Below are 18,064 nucleotides of genomic sequence, written 5' to 3'. Positions count from 1 at the left end.
AGAAAGAGGGAACTCCCTAAAAATACCACAAATGAAACTCGTGTTGTTTTTATAAGAGCCTCTTATTTTACAGTAGGTTGAAAGACCAATCTGATAAAACGCAATGAGTATTTGTGAGACTGATACTGATACTGGTGGAAGACACATTCATTGACTGTAGACAATCACCAGAAAATCTCACTTCATTCTCCCACTCATAACATCAAAATAAATGACTGCAGTGACAGCGAGGACACCAAATCTATATCCCAAATCAGCAGGGAACTGATAGGTCCAGTGACAGTAAATAGTTTTCAGATTGGTCTTGGAATGGAAAACTTAGGTTCTAAAGGGCAGACACGTCCAATGACAAAGTGAAGAGAAAACATCTCTGAATCATTATGACTGCTTTAGTAGAAGAGGAAGTGATTGTTATGTGTGTACATGCTGAGATGTACACTATAATAGTAATGAGGCGATCAAGTTAAATACGATACATTAGGGATAAACCAATTTGAACGAGAAATACATGTAGTTCATACAGCATTGCATGGACTGCATCATTTTTCTCCATTTTAAGGCAACTCAGGAGCGAATTGCATCTTTTTTTCCCACTGGAAGGCGCTTTATCATATTTTCTCTACAAGTAGAACTTTTGTTGCATTCCTTTTGAATAATTATTTAATCTACACACACAAAACCAGATTTTATTTTTCTTAAATTTACCAACATGTACTTCATTCACATATAATAGGCCACCAAATTCCACCAAAACATAGGTGGTGAGTAAGACAATATAGTTGCATAAGGTACACCTCAATGGGAAATAAGGAAGGAAGCTGACAAGGAAGCAGACAAGGAAGCAGACAAAAAGGCAGACAAGGAGGCACTGAGAGGCTCGGTGAGTGTTGGAATAGGACACTGCTTTGTTCAACAGTAGGGGGGAGGCAAACGATCACAGTTGCTTTGCCTGCTACAATCGGTCAATACAATCTCCTAGGGCGGGCTATCCCGTTTCATCTGTATCTAGCTGTATTGTAACGTTAACTTTCAAATATCTGTCTTGTCTGGACTCTCAGGATTTCTATCAAGGGATGTCAAAGCGAGTGAGAAGCAGAGAGGTCTGCGCTGATTGCAGTGCTCCGGGTATGATGTCAAACAAGCTAGCTTTAGCTGCCTCCTAGCTAACCAGCTAGCCTTTACTACAACTCAACTACGTACAGTTAGCTAACCTAGTTAAAGCTGATAACTGATTAGCAATTAGCCACTTGGTTAATTATGACGCTTGTAAATGTTCTTCTCGTGAAAACGGTTGTAGAGATATGTCCTGTATGTTACATTTGGTCTGTGTAGTCACATTAAGTTGCCTGTTGAAACTATGCTTGAATGGTTTATAGCAGTCAAACGTTGGGTTAGCTTGACCAGATAAATACGCTTATTGAGCTAGCTTGCTAAAACTGACGCGTTGATTAAAAAGAAGCTAGCAGACCCACACCTGGTTGCGAGTATGATTGTGATTTCGGATGTGTCGAAGGTATTGGGAAGAGCTGTTTTTTGTTGCTGTCAGTTAGCTAATATCCTCGTCTGGCTTGAATGTATAAACTACCATACATGTTTGTGTTTTAAGTTGCACTTTAGATAACATTATGGACCACCTGACATTATATTGGTAGATTAATCTTTTTACCTTTTTTATTTATTTCTAGAGCCACGCTGGGCCTCTGTTAACAGGGGTGTGTTGATCTGCGATGAGTGCTGCAGCATCCATCGAGGGCTGGGGCGACACAGCTCTCAGGTCCGACATCTGACTCATTCTCAATGGCCATCATCCCAGTTACAGGTGAGGAGACTGGCACCGCATAACATCAACACAACTAGATCTAATTATGCGAGAGAATCTATTTATCACAAGTGGAATAGATAATAAAATGGTTGCACAATCAGACACATCATCAAATGACTAGAAGACAACCTCATGTAACCCCTCTGTCTCTCAACTGTTTTCCTCAGTACTTTGAGTGTCCTTAATGTTGACTTTCTATTTGTCTTTTTTATGTTCCACCTGTTCCTTATACATTTATGTATGGGATTGTATTATTATGCTATCTTACACTTATTTTTTAGGACTGCATGATGAGTAAAATATGCCTTCAAGATATTAATAGGGATAAATGAAGACCGTATTCATGTGTACTTAGTTTTGCCTCTCTACTGCTTTTAGTACATTGCTGAACAAAAAAAAACGTTTGCAGAATAAAATCATGAAAGGAAATTATTTTCAATATTCTTTATTGATGGATTGACAAAATAAATCAATATAAAATGGTAAAACTTAATTTCAATGTGCAGTTTCTACTTCTGCTTGCTTTTAAACTAACTAAATAAATCCCTGAGTTTGATATATCGTAGTTGATCGCGTAAAAAATAAATTAAACTACTCAATGCAGCCCTAGTTACAGTGGTATGCAAAAGTTTGGGCACCCCTTAGGAAAACCACTGCATCAGTTTGTCACTTGCTGAGCTTTTGAAGCAGCAACTTCATTTTAACATATGTTATACCTTATGGTAACAGAAACATCTCAGTAGTGAAATAACTTTTATTGGTCAAACAGAAACATGTTTATGTGCATTCAAACAAAAATAGGCATGTGCATAAATTTGGGCACCCCTAAGAAATAATTCCATTAATATTTAGTATTGCCTCCTTTTGCTGCAATAACGGCCTGTAGACGCCTCCTGTAGCCACAGACAAGTCCCTTAAGCCTGGCAGGTGGTATTTTGGCCCATTCTTCCACACAAAACGTCTCCAGTTCAGTCAGGTTTCTTGGCCTCCGTGCATGGACAGCCTTCTTCAAATAAATCCATACATTTTCAATGATGTTAAGGTCTGGGGACTGGGATGGCCATTCCAGAACATTGTACCTGTGCTTCTGCATGAATTCCTTGGTGGATTTTGATCGGTGCTTAGGATCATTGTCCTGCTGAAAAATCCAACCCCGGCGTAGCTTCAACTTTGTGACTGACTCTAGAACATTCTTGTCAAGAATCTCCTGGTACTGTAAGGAATTCATGTGGCCCTCAACTTTAACAAGTTTTCCAGTACCTGTGCTAGCCACACAGCCCCATAACATGATAGATCCTCCACCAAATTTTACAGTGGGCAACAAGTTCTTTTCATTGAATGCAGTGTGTTTTTTTCGCCATGCATACCTGTTCATGTTATGACCAAATAACTCAATCTTGGTCTCATCTGACCACAGTATTTTGTTCCAAAATGCTTCTGGCTTGTCCAGATGTGCTTTTGCATACCTCATGCGACTCTTCTTGTGATTAACACTCAGGAAAGGCTTTTTGCACATCACCCTTCCAATGAGCTCTTCCTGGTGCAAAGTACGCTGGATTGTGGAACGGTGAACAACTACACCATCAGCAGCCAGATGTTGTTGTAGTTCTCTGGAGGTGGTCTGTGGCTTCTCTGTGACCATTTTCACCATCCTTCGCCTGTGCCTTTCCCCTATTTTTGTCGGCCTACCACATCTTTCCTTCACACGGACTGTTCCTGTGGCCTTCCATTTCACAACTACGTTTCTGACTGTGGAGACAGACAGTTTAAACCTGTCAGATAATTTTTTGTACCCTTCTCCTAATTTATAATGTTGGATTATCTTAGCTTTCAGGTCAGTGGAGAGTTGTTTTGAGGTCCCCATCTTGCCACTCCCTAAGAAAGAACCTAGGCCAGGCACAGCCAGCTATTACCTATGTTAAATAGCCTTTTTCATGATTGGTTCCACCTGTCTTTGCAATTGAAGGTCTAATGAGCTAATCAAAGCAATTTTGTGCAGCAACCTGTCAGCTATAAATCCGTACAGGTGTTGAAATGAATGCTATTTATAAGGGTGCCCAAACTTTTGCACATCCCATTTTTTGCATTTTATTTTATTATAATAAAACTATGTAATGCTACCCTAAGAATTTTGGTCTGGAAAACACTAAAACGTCTACATCTTTGTAGGAAAACAAATGTTGTTGCTGTGATCTTCTATTATAAAGGAAAAGCAAATTGTCATGAAATCTCAGAGGGGTGCCCAAACTTTTGCATACCACTGTATTTTACTATGCAAAACTATGGTCATCTGTGTTTGTGTTTTAAGTGCTTTGTAGATGTTGATGCATTCAGGTAACTGTTTTGTTGTTTCATGTTTTAGATGGTCCAGACACTGTATGGTAATGGAGCTAATTCCATATGGGAGCATAGCCTTCTGGACCCTTCTTCTTCTGTGAGTGGGAAGCGCAAAGCCAACCCCCAGGACAGAGTTCAGTAAGTGCATTTAAGGATTTTGATGCATCAGTGCTGATTTTGATATGCTTGTTTGCACTTTTTGATAAAAAGCTTTATTGGCAACATTGATTTTCATAGTTAAGGTCAGTGAACATGCATAATTGGCTTTTTGTGAAACGGACATGACTCATGGCCAGTCAGTTCCAAGTAACTTCAAGTTGGTATGACCTTTATTAGTTGACATGCAAATGGGAATGTACACAACTGTGTGTGTGTGTATATATATATATATATATGTTCAGTTTAATGCAAGAACAATGCCCTACTCACGTTAACCATATGGATTTATATGACCATTTTGTTGATTATGAAATGAAAGGATCTTTATTATACAGCACAATATGTCTAACACAAAAGACATAACATGAAAAACAAAATGTGAGGAGTGAGTGACCCTCATCCACTGCCAGATATAAACACTGTGTTGGTCCAGTGTCTGGCTGGTGGAGTAAAGATAAACACTCAGTCACATATAAACACAGCCATGCTGAGTCTAACCCTCACAGTCAGAACAAACGCTTTCAATCAACAGACAAAAAACAGACGCATTGCACCAAACAGGAGGCAGCTATACTCAATCCCAAAGTAAAGGTTTCAAGAAAATTCTGCCCTATTGGGTGTTTCTACTGCTGCTGAATTCAGGAACAAACCTGTGTTTTGTCCATAGGAACTTTTAGGACTACATTTAGCTCATGTAAAAAAAGCATTCTTATTGTACTAGAACTATCCTGGCAGTTTTGCAAGTTGCTGACTTGTCAAACTGAGACCCAGCAGCTGCTTCAACTTCCTTCATTTACAAAATAAGGAAGTATTCCACTAATGATATTAGGACATGGGTTTTTTCCATTAATCATTTATATACAGTATGCCTTTGTTTTTGTCTTCCCCACCAATTTAGTGTACTATACTTCTGTCTTTACAGGAGTCACAATTGGTCATATGAGAATGAGGAAAAGTAGATATTGAGTTTAATTTTGAATATCCTCAACAATTTACAACCCAAATGCTAACAGAAGTAGGGTGATCTGAAATGGAGATCCAAGATATCCAGAATCCTGTGTAGTGGTATAGTGGATTAGGTCTACTATTTTGAGTAGTTGTCTTCCCGCCATCAAGAACTTTACATTGAATTTGCAAATATTCTGTCTGGTTTTAAATATTAGAAATCAGGTCATTAGCGGTTGGGATATGTTTATTTGGTTGTTTGTCGTAAACAAACGCTATGTTATGGTAGTCACTTGAACATAGCAATGGTGGTCCGATTTGTAATGCTTGCTGGTTTTAGATGTAAGCATATTTTGTTGTTTCCAGTCCCAACAAGACGGAGTTCATCAAGGGCAAATATCAGATGCTGGTGTATGTCCATCGCATGCCTTGTCGGGAGGACGACAGTGTAACCGCAAAAGACCTCAGCAAGGTGAGGAATTGAACTATTTTTGGTTTAGTGTTGACTTTGCTACATCCTTCACTTTACAACATTTTAGAAGCTAGAGCAACCAAAGGTGCTGTGGTAAAATAATGCCAAATGCTATACATTGTACTCGCATGCCTTACCATTTCAATGCAAGTGCTTTTAGATTTTTGGACCATGACATGTGACCACTAGATTAAGCTTTTAGCATTCAGTGCTTCTATTGCATACTGCCACTTTTATGTATATGCACTGGTCAGACTACGACTGTGTATATAGTAAATCCTAACTGTCAACCTCAAGTCTTGCAAGAGCTGCCTGTATTTCAGTCTCTTCTTGTGTTTTTTGCTCTGAATTCTGTATTATTTACTACAAATAATTCAAGATCAAGCTGAATTCTTGAATTTTGAAGTTATTTGAAAAGAGAAAAGTGCATGTAGGTCTTTGCACTAAAGGGATACACATTTTTGTGTACACCTTTTTTTTTAAACATGTTCACCTAACTTGCAGTTGTATAACTTGTATAGTAAAACTAATTCCAGCCGGATGATTTCATGCCAATCAGTTATGGGATTGTGCATCTATTGAAGCCAGCTCTGTGCGTATGCCCTTCACAATCAATAAAACAACCGCTCTGTCGATCTCCTTTCAGCAACTGCACTCCAGTGTTCGGACTGGAAACCTGGAGACCTGCCTAAGACTCTTATCTTTGGGAGCACAGGCCAACTTCTTCCATCCAGTAAGTGTTGCAGAAGAGCCAAAAACACATTTTCTGAGGTAAACATTGACATTCTGCTAATTGTCTGTTTTTTTGGGTGAACAGGAGAAAGGCAACACTCCACTACACATAGCGGCAAAAGCAGGACAGGTGTTACAAGCAGAACTGTTGGCGGTGTATGGAGCTGATCCCGGGGCTCTGGACTCCAGTGGAAAGACCCCCATCGATTATGCAAGGTAAAGCGGGGCCAGTGTTTTTAATTGACCACAGCCTTACTTTTTGCACTAAACAATGTTTATTAAGTAGGAGCAGTGGGAACTCTGTAACAACACAATGTAATGTTACTGGTCAACATTTTAGAGATGCCACACATTTGTAGTTATAGTTTTGAAGCATTGAGAGTGTTCTATATCCTAGTTAGTTCACAGGCCAGCTCCATCAGCCATGATTTCTTGTAAGTGCTTGTGTCTCGCAGTTTAAATAATTTTTTTTAGACTTGTTTCTCTGTTGCTGCTGCATGACTAACCTATGGTGTGTCTGCAAGCATCACTCTCACAGGCTCGGCCCAGCTCACTATTGGCAGGAAATGATACACATCCTTTCGGGGATTGAATGCAGTTTCATTGTACACAGACACAAAGCGTGTGTGTGAAATGTGTGCTATTTATATTTAGAGGTGGTATGAGGAAATAACTTACACAGGAAGAGACAAAAGGTCAACCAAAATGGGTAGAAACTAGTAGGAAAAAAACTAGTGAGAAACCATCTCCAGCTAAAATGGTTTAAGTATTTGCATGCCTGGCTCTACAGTGAACATTAGACGCAGACCCAGTGGCATTCTGTCAGCGTCTGAGTAATTCAATAGGAGTATGACTAGCTGAGGCAAGAAAAAATCCGAAGCAAAGCTGTTCGAGTTGACTCAGCCCTTTTAACGAAAGATGGAAAAAACTCCAAGAAATGAAGAATAGACAGAAAAAAGATAAGAGAGAAAACATTTAGAGACATTGCCTTGTCTGACTTAAAATTCTAAGTAAAAAACACGTCATGCTGTTTCTGGGATAAGGCTTTGTGTTGTCTAAGAACAGCCAGCTAACACACCTCGCCTACTTCAGTGTTATGCCCATTACTTTACACGTTACCTGATTTCTACCCTATTAGAAAGGGTTTGTGTTTTTAAAATAGGTTGCCACAAAATTTGGACAAACCTACCTGAGGCACTCCGTAGCACAGAGCCATATTTCTGAATCATGACCTTTGTTATATTCCTAATGTGTACAGACAAGCTGGGCATCAGGATCTGGCAGAGAGGCTGGTAGAGATTCAGTACGAACTCACTGACCGCTTAACATTTTACCTCTGCGGAAGAAGACCAGGTAAGGTAGCACAGCTGAGGCATGGTGTTTGAGAGCTGATGTGTTTTTTTTGTGACCGTCTTTCACTCGTATGTCCTTGTTTTGTTGTAGATCACAGAAATGGGCAACACTTCATCATTCCACAGATGGCCGACAGGTATAGCTGTGTTTTTAAGTTGTTCATATTTTTTTAAGAAACAAAAACCAAGCTCTGACAAGCTGCTGGCTACTTGGCTATGCTCAATGTTTTACTGACAGTAATTACAATCTTATGTTTCTAATGCTGCGCTCTTATGATGGATTAGAAACAAGTAAGTATGCTGTTCCAATGTCTTTCGGGTTGTTTGTGTTGAATTTTGTTAGCACAAAAAGTTGATTTGAATATTATTTTTTGCCCAAAGCAGCCTGGATTTGTCAGAGTTTGCAAAAGCTGCAAAGAAGAAGCTCCAGTCGGTGAGATATTGAATCAGAAGTTCTTTATTAGTCCAACAGAGGGGACATTTACATTGTTACAGCAGTATACATAGAGATGAAAAATAAAAGTAACACCGTATTAGATAAAAAAGGCATACACATATTATTTGAAATAAAAATGAACAGAAGTACACATTCAGGGGAAATAAGTTAGCTGTATTTCTAAAATAAAATAAGTGTAACATTGTAGAATACTGTGTTGTAGTGGGTTGATTGCAGTGGTAAATACAAATGGTATTAACATAGTAACATACAGATTATTATGCAGTAGCAGCCAGTTGTAATTCCATCAGTTTAAAGGTCCAATTGTCTTTCTATTCAGTTGTGAATGAGAAATTGTTCTTCATGTTTCCAGCTGAGTAACCATCAGTTTGAAGAGCTTGCCATGGATGTTTATGATGAAGTTGACAGAAGAGAAACAGATGCAGGTGCAATTGAAAGAAGATTAAAAATATGAAATAACCGTTATTTGTATCCCTGGTTTAATGTATATCTTAAATGTATTTAATCGTGTTTTTTTCAGTGTGGTTGGCCACTCAGAACCACAGCACACTTGTAACAGACACCACAGTTGTGCCTTTTCTGCCGGTCAATCCAGAGTACTCGTCTACCAGAAACCAGGCAAGTCATCCAATGTTGCCTTGTGTTTACTTTTTTTAAGTGAAGACTTTGATCATCAGTGCTGCCATGTATTTATTATTCCATTTCCGATACTTTTGTTTTTTCAGGGTCGTCAAAAATTGGCACGGTTTAGTGCTCATGAGTTTGCCACCCTGGTTATTGATATCCTCACTGATGCTAAACGGCGGCAGTGGGGGAATTCCTGCGACAGTCCCAAAGGTACAACTACACTTTTTTTTTATTACTAACTTTGAAATTCCTTGCTAATATACTGTGTTTGTGTTGGATTGGCACTAGCATACACACAGCAACACACACTGAGAATGAAGGGTTTCAATTAGCCGTTGTAAATGAGATGCAGGAAGTCTGTTTTGGATTTGCATATTGAAGTGGACCATGTGTGAGTTAGATAGGCCACCATTAGTATGTGAAGCATATGTGCTGATGTTTGTGGTGGAGCCATGGCCAAACACAGGTTAGGGCTTTTATAATGCAAACTCTTGCCTTCTGTAAATAATTCAAGCGCATCACAGACTGCTTTATAGTTAGGGCTGTTCTTAAGATTCAGTGAATGAAAAGAAATATGTTCCTTTAGCTTTTTGATTTGTACAGCTGCCTGTAGCCTGCAGGGCTTGTTTGATCTCTAATGCTTTGATCCGGTGGCCTGCCTACAGAGAACGTGGAGTTGATCCTTCAGGGAATGGACAGTCGCCATAACAGTGAGAGCCAGGATAATGACCAGCCTGATTACGACAGTGTGGCATCAGATGAAGATCCGGTGCAAGAGGCCACCTGTGGGGACAGCAGCACTGACCGAAGGACCAAGGTTCATGTTTTTATTGACTGTTCACATATTTAAAAATATACTTTTCTTCACATTTCAACTCGTCTCATGTTGTCCTTTGTACTCCTTCAGAGCTCGGAGTCGTCCGACCTCTCCGATGGACCAATCACAGTGCATGAGTTCATGGAGGTGAAGAGTGCCCTCAACGCATCGGAAGCCAAAATACAGCAGCTTCTCAAAGTCAACTGTCACCTCAGTGAAGAGCTGCGGAGCATGCAGAGCAAGGTTCGTCAATTACGTTCAGTCATAAACAAACTGGGTAGATCGTTTTTGATTGCAGATGCAAACTCTGCCTGCCCTCAGTTTGATTTCCACCCCTTTAATTAGATGGTAGTACACATTAATATTTCAATAGCTGTAATTACAGGTCACTTTTTACTGGATTTATGGTGTTTACTTCCTCTCTGATGCTGGTGTTGCAGCCTTTAATAAAACTTGATCCTTCTCCTTTTTAAATTTAGTTATTTGATTTCACCCACAAACATTAGTAATATATGTTTGGGTCTCGCCTGTTTGAATGAGTCAGACATTGCCTCTACCCTATTTAGTTCAACAGTGGATACATTTTGAGTTGCAAAGAACAGCAGATTTCGACATGCTAGTTGATAAAGACGCCATCAAATGGTTATAAGGCAATATTTAAATGTTTTACTGCTAGTGCTACAGAGAGAATGTCTGCTGTGATTATGGGTGGGGTGAAATTCTTGTGGTAATAATTAACAATCTGCAGACCTCCTCTGCTATGCTGCTCGATGAAATGGCAAACAAGATCTGATTTGAGAGGTCTTTGTCGTCTATAATAAGTTGAGGATTCACTAAATAAGAACTAATCAACAAATGGTTATCATGGAGATGATGATTCATCCTCTTAAATCAGAACAATCATGCAGTCACCAGCCAAAAAGCACCTAAATGTAGCAGTGATTAGAGTTGGAGTGTGGGCGAATCACCAGTTATCAACTCCTCTCTCACTCTCGCACCTCCAGAAGGCGTGCAGCCAGTCTCTCTACAGTATGTTTATTCTATTCACATCTCATCATTCAGTTCCTTATTTTTTAGAGCTTCCAAAAGTCCCACTTAGCCTCAGTATTATTTATACATGCATGTTTATTCAGTGCTAACGTTTTAAAGAAAACTTGTTAAGAGTTCTCCCCTCGATCCAAGACTGAGTGATAGTTATAAAAAGTCAAAGGCAGAATGTGGGTTGAGAAACAGTTTCCTGTTACTAACCCTACGCTTAAATACACAGACCCTGCTGTGGACTGTTTGTATGACTATTCTTATTCTTTTGCTAACATATTTCTACAAACTCTATAGGATTATTTGGAGGCACATTTATTACCAACTTCTAAAATCATATTTCAAATCTTTCTTGATAGTTTCCTTGATGCATTTTATTTTTTTCAGTCTATCGATTCAATTTATCCACTTTTTACACTCGGTTCTAAGTAAATGAAGTGTAAATGGGGTAATACCCTCACAGCCAAATACATGATCATTGCGTGATCAAATGATATCTTAAACATCTTATCTGAATTAATTTCTCTGTCTCAGTTGTCACCACTAATACCTGATGATAAAGTGTATCATCATGCTTGGAAAAAAAGTGTAAAAAAAAAAAAGACCAAAAGGTTTGTCACTCACTGACCCATGTTGGTAGATGGCAGCATTTAGTCTGGTTTCTTATATGCATCCCAGTTCTCCAGAGCCCAGTCTCTTTCTCTCTTCACTTGGCTGAAAGCTGGTGTTCACACAATGTGCTGCCTCCCACTGCTGCTTTATTTACTCCCAAACAATACTGCTTCCATTTGACTTTCCATTCCGGTCCCTTATCTTCATTACCCTTTTTGCAATCACCAAAACGTAATAGTTGAAAAAGTGGAACCTCAAGACATCTCCTAACGTATAAACCAAAAAGCTTCTAAAATTGCTTATTTCATGTTTTGTCTGTCATTCATTTGTTGACATGTGATGACTTCAATAACACTATGGAGAAAGTCAGTCATGTTTCCCATTGCTCTTTCCAGGGCTGTAAATGTAAATAAGGGCACCTCCTTATGTTTCAGTTTCTCACATAAACACACAGTGTCAGCATTCCACTTATCAAGAAACATACCTTTAACGTGGGAAACCCTAAACTAAACCAAGGTGACGGTGAACTGGGTGTGGATGAAGTGTTTCTCTCTCCCTGAGGCATGTCTGTATTTTACTCTATTATTAATGTGTGGCCGAGCTTTGTAAGGAGATCATCCCCCAGCCAGAGTTGACTTCAAGGATGTTTTGTTCTCTTCAGCTGAACTCCCTGCAGACTGAAAACACAACACTGCGATGGCAACCCCCCAGTGGACAGCAACAACACCTACAGGGGCCCCTTGGTCGACAACCGCCCCGCGGCGGTCGGGCCATGTCCATGTATGAGACCGGCTCTTCCCCGAGGCAGTACCCCCACCGAGTGGAAGCGGCTCGGCATGAGGACGGAGTCGTTTTACAACCCTTCCCCACCAACGTAAGCTCAGAAGCACTCGTGTTCCCGCTGGACTGTCAGCACAAGACAATACTCATGATGCCTGGCTTGGGGCTGGTGATGGTTTTTCATTCAGTCATTCATTCATTGCATCTCATCCGAGTATGCTCAACTTGGTTTGACCCCTTTCTAGATTGGGAGGGGTCCTTTGGGGACGGCTGCTTCCTCCCTCCCTACCTTCCCCTCTTCCCTGTCCTGGTCGTGGGATGAGCGATCTCGAAGGGTTAAGTACTGAAGTTCCCCTCGGTTCAGAGGCAGCCCCGGGGGACGGTGCAAACTGTCCCCCCTGCTTGACCCCCCCAGTCTTATCTCTCCTCCTGACCTGTGTTTTTAAACTGCTTTTTATCAGCCTCGCCTGCCTGCATGCATGCACCACAGTGCCTCTGCTTTAGTTCAGTTATCTGAACAACTTTGCTTCCACAGAGAACCCTAACCCGCGCTGCTGTGGCTAAACCTCACCGGGACCAGAGAAAGCTGTTTGGATGATCAGTCCCATATCAATGAGTCTAATAAAATGTCTCACCAAAATGTGCTTATTAGTCATAGCCTTCACAGTCTACATCAGGGTTTCTTCGCCTCTACTAATCGCATCCACTGCAGAATGAGCTGCGACACTGCAATGACCTGGTTTTATATTTCCTGTCTGTCTCTTCATCAGCTTGGAAACCAAATGTCTGATAGTGTGAACTGTCAGAAGTGCATGATTCTGATTTGTATGTGCCTACAGTTTCTCTGGCAATATGGTTTTTGTCATGACAGTGTTTACTGTATTTGATTGATGTTTATTTACTGATGTCTCTATAGGGCTGCAGTCTGGAAGGACAGAGTATGATGCTGGAGAACGACTACGACACTACGCCCAACCACTCTGAACTGGAGGAGGCAGGGTGAGAACATTTATTTTAACTTTGTACACACCAGTCCTCTCTCACGTGAGCTTAACAGTTGCAAAAAGTCACCATTAAGCAGAGCCAGGAGCTTCACGTGATCCCTCTGCTTGTTGTTTAACATAGAGATCATGCACTGCTGATATAGTCATCTCTTTTGGCTGCTGGTTGAGTAGCTGTATGGATGAAACCTGTTCTTGAATACCGACTGTAGTACAGAAGTAGCTCATTTTATGTAATTTATATAATTTTATGTAATATTATATAATTTTATGACTACAATTATATAGTTTTAGTACTATTTTGGTTTTTCACAAGAGTTTGGTTCATATTGCACCTTTTTATGGACTCCAAATTGTGATGGCTTGTCAAGATACTAAGTTTAGTTTATGAGTCCCCATTAATTAACTCCAACAAAATCAGTAAATAGGGCAGCTTGAGCCGACATGGCTAATTTACAGCTGATGTCATGATAATAGACCCCCCCTCCAAAGCACAAACACACAAGCATTAGCACCAATGTAGTACGCAGTGTGGCAAGGAAGCAGCACATGCAGCATGCCAGCACTCTGAATATACATGACCACAAGAAGCACTGAAACAGCATACAGACGGCATACGTTACTACAACATGTCACATGTAGCACATCACAATCACATAGGGGAAGTTAACAAAAACGGGACAAAATCCATGATCATTACATATAAAACACACGCCATGTCCAACACAGACTAATATGTGCAGGCGTATAAACTGTATGTGTTGCAAAGCATTTAGAAGTCAGCTGATAAAACCATTTTTTATGTTTTGTTTGCAGCAGCCCTCTCCCTGCCTGTGAATCAGTGGAGCAGGGGGAGGAGGGTGAGGAAGATGCCACCCTGCCGTGCACAGAGGATGTCATCTGTAAGACCGAGCAGATCACTAAGAACATCCAGGAGCTGCTGAGAGCTGCCCAGGAGACCAAGCATGAAAGGTACTTTATGACCAACAGACACTTATTGAAACTCAAACCTTCTTATTAATTGACGTGCTGTAAATAAAAGCATGGACTCTATATTTTTTCCACGGCTGTATTTCTTTCAAAGTGCCTGTTCTTTTGAAAAGAATAAATGGAATTTGATTCTCTATAAGCTGCTTCTAGTTCAGCGGTTTTCAATAGTTGTCCTTAGGGCCTTGGACTGTGCTGGTTTTTGATTATAATAGCCAGCTATCCAGTGACTCATTAACATCTGATTTCAAAGCAAGTGCAGTTTTATAGTAGACCAGCAGCTCTCTTTGAGCCTCATAGAGTGGCCTCTGTCTTGAGAGCTGTGTGTCTGCTGGGGGTAAACCGTGGCTCTTGAAATGCAGCGGACAGGAAACACCACATGTATTCCCCAGTGACCGGCCAAATCATCAGCAAGTTAGTGTAGTCAAACTGGTTTTGTCTGTGTCTGTTTACAGTAATAATTTACCGCAATTAATTTCCTTGTTTTTATCATGTTTTGAGATATTGGATGCTGTCCCAATGACCCGAGCATTTCTTCAGTGTCATGTTTTAAATCCAAACTATTTAAGAGATATTCAGAAGGGGTTACACTTCTAAGAAAATGGCTCCTGGCAAAACCACATTTAAATGTTAGCTCTAAAAGGGCCCCTAATGTGCACACAAACTATAGTAATAAATGAAACAACAGTAAGGTCTTTCCCCATGGTATCAGGAGCCTAATGCAGGCCTTCAGCGTGTGATTATTGGCTCCTTCTGTTAGTGCATTGGTCTCTCCGGCAAATGAAATTGCTTTCACTTTGAGTATAAGTCATGATATTGAAGACAGCTGTTTACTTTGAAGCCTCAACAACCATGCTGTCTCAGAGCCCAGTGTTGTTTGCTCTTTTTTTTTTTTTAGCTTTGGTGACACATTTCATGCAAGCTGGTTATGTCAGCTCATAATCAAATATAGGAGGCAGTGTGTCAGACATGTTGAATGTTTACTGAGGAATGCTGAAGCTATGCAAAAAGCCATCATTATTGTTATAGGTGTATGCAAACATCTCAAATGTGATTAAAAAGTAGCAGTCTACTGTATTTATAAATAGTGCTTACTGTTGGCACAGGGAATCTCGCCTCAGGCTGCTCTTTGTCGTAATGAGGAATGTCACATGGTATCTGTTGTGCATTGTTGTATTCATAAATGGTACAGGAGTAGTTGATCAGCCTTTTGTCTTCATCTCCCTCAGCTTCCTGCCTTGTTCAGAAAAGATCTGCGTGGCTGTGAAAGAGATGGCCGCCCTGTTTCCCAAGGTAAGATGACTCCTACCCACAGCTCCAAACCTCTGTTTGAAAAGAGCCTAGTTTTATATTTACAGTTAATCAGATTAAGTTGCTTTATGTTTACTGACACATACACAGCCCGCTGACTACAATGAGGGTTTATTTATGGGGGTTGTCATGTCGGGTGCTTATCAAGTCTCCATCATGTCTCCTTCCCCCTCACAGAGGCCGTCCTCGGACACGGTGCGAGGGTCTCTGTATCTGCTCACGTCCAGCGCCAGCCGGCTTCACGGAGAGTGCCTGAAGGCCGCAGAGCACAACCCCTGCCCGTCGGATATCCAGCTGGTCACTCAGCAGGTCATCCAGTGCGCCTATGACATTGCCAAAGCTGCCAAGCAACTTGTCACTGTGACAACCAAAGAAAACAATAACTAACTAAAAACCCAAAGACATTCCTGATGCACCCAAAATAGTTTATTTAGATGTCGCTAATTTCAATTTAATCAGTGTTAACACCATTATTTCTAATAAGTCTGCAATTATTTGCGTACATTCCTTTAAAACAGATGCACCATGTAAAATGACAGACCAATCCAAACATTATGATATTTTGTTGTTTTTGTATTGTGGTAATACAGAGTAAACAAACACCTTTAAAGCTGTAGGATAGAATCTGTTACACCTCCTAACCTCACGAAGAGATAACAGTTTAATCCACACAAAATCTAAAAGTGCAATGTTGTGTATATATCTAAACAAAGAACAACAAGCCTTCCACATTGTACTTTTCCACATAGAGGTCATCATAGATACACCTTTATCTACACCAGTTTCATCTGTTTATTTCCCTTTTTATTTCAAATGTTTTTAAGATGCAATGACAGTATTTTAGTCTTGAACCATTGTGATGCCACTTGCTTTGATTTCAAATGTTTGTTTAGTGAGCAAACTGTGATTATGAAAGTAGCTTCAGTGCATAGAGCACCATGTAAGGCCAGCAGTACAAACGGTGTGCAAACCTTCATTCCATCCAGCAGCTCCAGCAGGGGATTCCGCAAGGTGACTGTAGTTCTTGGATTTATAATGTTACAGCCATACTTCTGATGTTGTGTGCATGTATGTGTGCGAGTGTGTGTATGTGTGTGTGTGTGGGTGCAATTGTTACAGAGATGGCCTCGATGGCCCCTGTGAAACCCATTTTGAATCAATTGTAATAGCATTATGCAAATATATAAGATGTATGTATCTATGTAATTCTCTATCAAAATAACCCAAATGCTATTCTATTTATGAACTGTGTGTCATACCTCTAAGAAAATATTAATGTTTATTTTCATAAGCTTATGTTTAACACGATGCTCCTCGCAGACTAACTTTTGTTCTGAGGTTTGGGACGTCTCAGCTGGCAGTGAGTTATGGGCAACCTGTGATCTCTGTTTATTTGGTGTGGTGCTGTAACTCCAGTGTGTTCAATGCTACCTGTGGTCACATGCGTACAGCTATGGTTTACAATCACTGAAGTCAATGTGCCCTTAAAGTTAGTGTAGAACTCGGGTCTAATGTTTCACTTGTTGTTGTGAGCCGGATCAGTCTCGACCAGGGGTGGGAAGCTCACCGGAAACCACTGCACAAGCTGACACCAAAAATTAAATATTGCTCAAGTAGCTGTAGAAAATATTTCTCAATAGGTTGCCTAAGGATTGGTATAAGGTATAAGCAACCAAAAAGAGGATTATTAAAATGATTCAAATTATCTTCAGTACAGATTATTACAACATTAAAGTATTCTGTTTATTTCAGAAGTCTTCAAAGTTATTTTTGTTTTTGACCAATTCTCATGGTTTTAGGATCATTTGACCACGCAAAAGGTTTTGGATTTTTCTGACACTGATTCTCTTAATGCAACACTTCAACATTCCAGTAACATTTAAACAGATGCTTCAACATCTGTTTAAAGTGTTCCAACTGTGGCCACCATAAACTAGTGGTCATAACCCCTGAGTGTAATGATTTGCTGAATCATGCATTTTATTGCTTATGATTTCAGCTTTCATTTGTACAAAAGAAGAAAGTGTTATTTCCTCTTTAAAGATTTGCAGTCTTCTTGAAGGTCATTTCTGCCCATGTGATGGGGGAAAAATTATCCTGCTAGTCATTTTATTGATAAACATTCCTGAAATAATGACGTAGTTTATAATTCATTGAGATATTAAGTCATTATTTTGAGAACGTTAATCATTATAATGACTTGCAGGATCTTTTTTTTTAAAGATGTATGTTGTCTCGCTGGCAGCAATGGGCTTCCATATATTTTAAACCAAATATAATGATTGGGCCAAGGGACTTACATTTACCTACTAAATTAGGAAAAGAAAATAAATTATAAAGGCTATAAAAAGAACACATTTTAAGATTATGACTTTTTTTTTTTTTTAAACTAAATTAATCAAAAGCTGAAATAAAAAGTGCGTGTGTTCAGTCTCTTTCCACCCCTGGTTTCAACCCTGACATTAAATATCCTGTAACTTCTAGCCTGCCACTGCCTCTGTGGTTGAAAACAATTCCTGCCTTAGGTTTAATAAAGTATAATTCATACCTCAAATATCTCATTGTCGTGTTGGTGTGCTTGTGTTGGTGTGCTTGTGTTGTGAACAAACAGTGGT

At 39.9% G+C, this 18,064-nt stretch overlaps 1 protein-coding gene across 4 annotated transcripts; it reads left to right on the top strand.

The window, feature by feature from the left end:
• Positions 1-885: 885 nt before the first annotated feature.
• Positions 886-18,005, top strand: git2b (G protein-coupled receptor kinase interacting ArfGAP 2b). 4 transcript variants are annotated; one of them, XM_063889224.1, is made up of 20 exons: positions 886-1,125; positions 1,686-1,819; positions 4,185-4,297; positions 5,630-5,735; positions 6,382-6,468; positions 6,553-6,683; positions 7,726-7,820; positions 7,911-7,956; positions 8,204-8,252; positions 8,629-8,701; positions 8,797-8,894; positions 9,002-9,113; positions 9,569-9,720; positions 9,811-9,963; positions 12,032-12,244; positions 12,396-12,485; positions 13,067-13,149; positions 13,968-14,123; positions 15,368-15,431; positions 15,627-18,005. In XM_063889224.1, the coding sequence occupies exons 1-20, from the start codon at positions 1,074-1,076 to the stop codon at positions 15,834-15,836; spliced, it is 2,217 nt and encodes a 738-aa protein (XP_063745294.1). In that variant the 5' UTR covers positions 886-1,073; the 3' UTR covers positions 15,837-18,005. The 4 variants fall into 4 exon arrangements, with proteins under 4 accessions (XP_063745294.1, XP_063745293.1, XP_063745295.1 ...); XM_063889223.1 differs by having other exon boundaries at positions 8,201-8,252; XM_063889226.1 differs by lacking the exon at positions 886-1,125 and adding an exon at positions 1,267-1,513 and having other exon boundaries at positions 8,201-8,252.
• Positions 18,006-18,064: the final 59 nt, after the last annotated feature.

The sequence above is a fragment of the Eleginops maclovinus genome, chromosome 8 (genome assembly GCF_036324505.1).
Source record: "Eleginops maclovinus isolate JMC-PN-2008 ecotype Puerto Natales chromosome 8, JC_Emac_rtc_rv5, whole genome shotgun sequence".
NCBI lineage: Eukaryota > Metazoa > Chordata > Actinopteri > Perciformes > Eleginopidae > Eleginops > Eleginops maclovinus.
The sequence above is the reverse complement of the archived record's forward strand: the minus strand, read 5'-3'. Positions and strand labels throughout refer to the sequence as shown.

What these genes read in the sequence shown, in the direction of transcription:
- git2b (XM_063889223.1), top strand. Translation starts at nt 1,074, where the DNA reads ATGTCAAAGCGAGTGAGAAGCAGAGAGGTCTGCGCTGATTGCAGTGCT. An exon ending in CAAAGAAGAAGCTCCAGTCG is followed by an intron (nt 8,253 to 8,628) that starts GTGAGATATTGA and finishes TCATGTTTCCAG; the next exon opens with CTGAGTAACCATCAGTTTGA. An exon ending in TCTGAACTGGAGGAGGCAGG is followed by an intron (nt 13,150 to 13,967) that starts GTGAGAACATTT and finishes TTTTGTTTGCAG; the next exon opens with CAGCCCTCTCCCTGCCTGTG.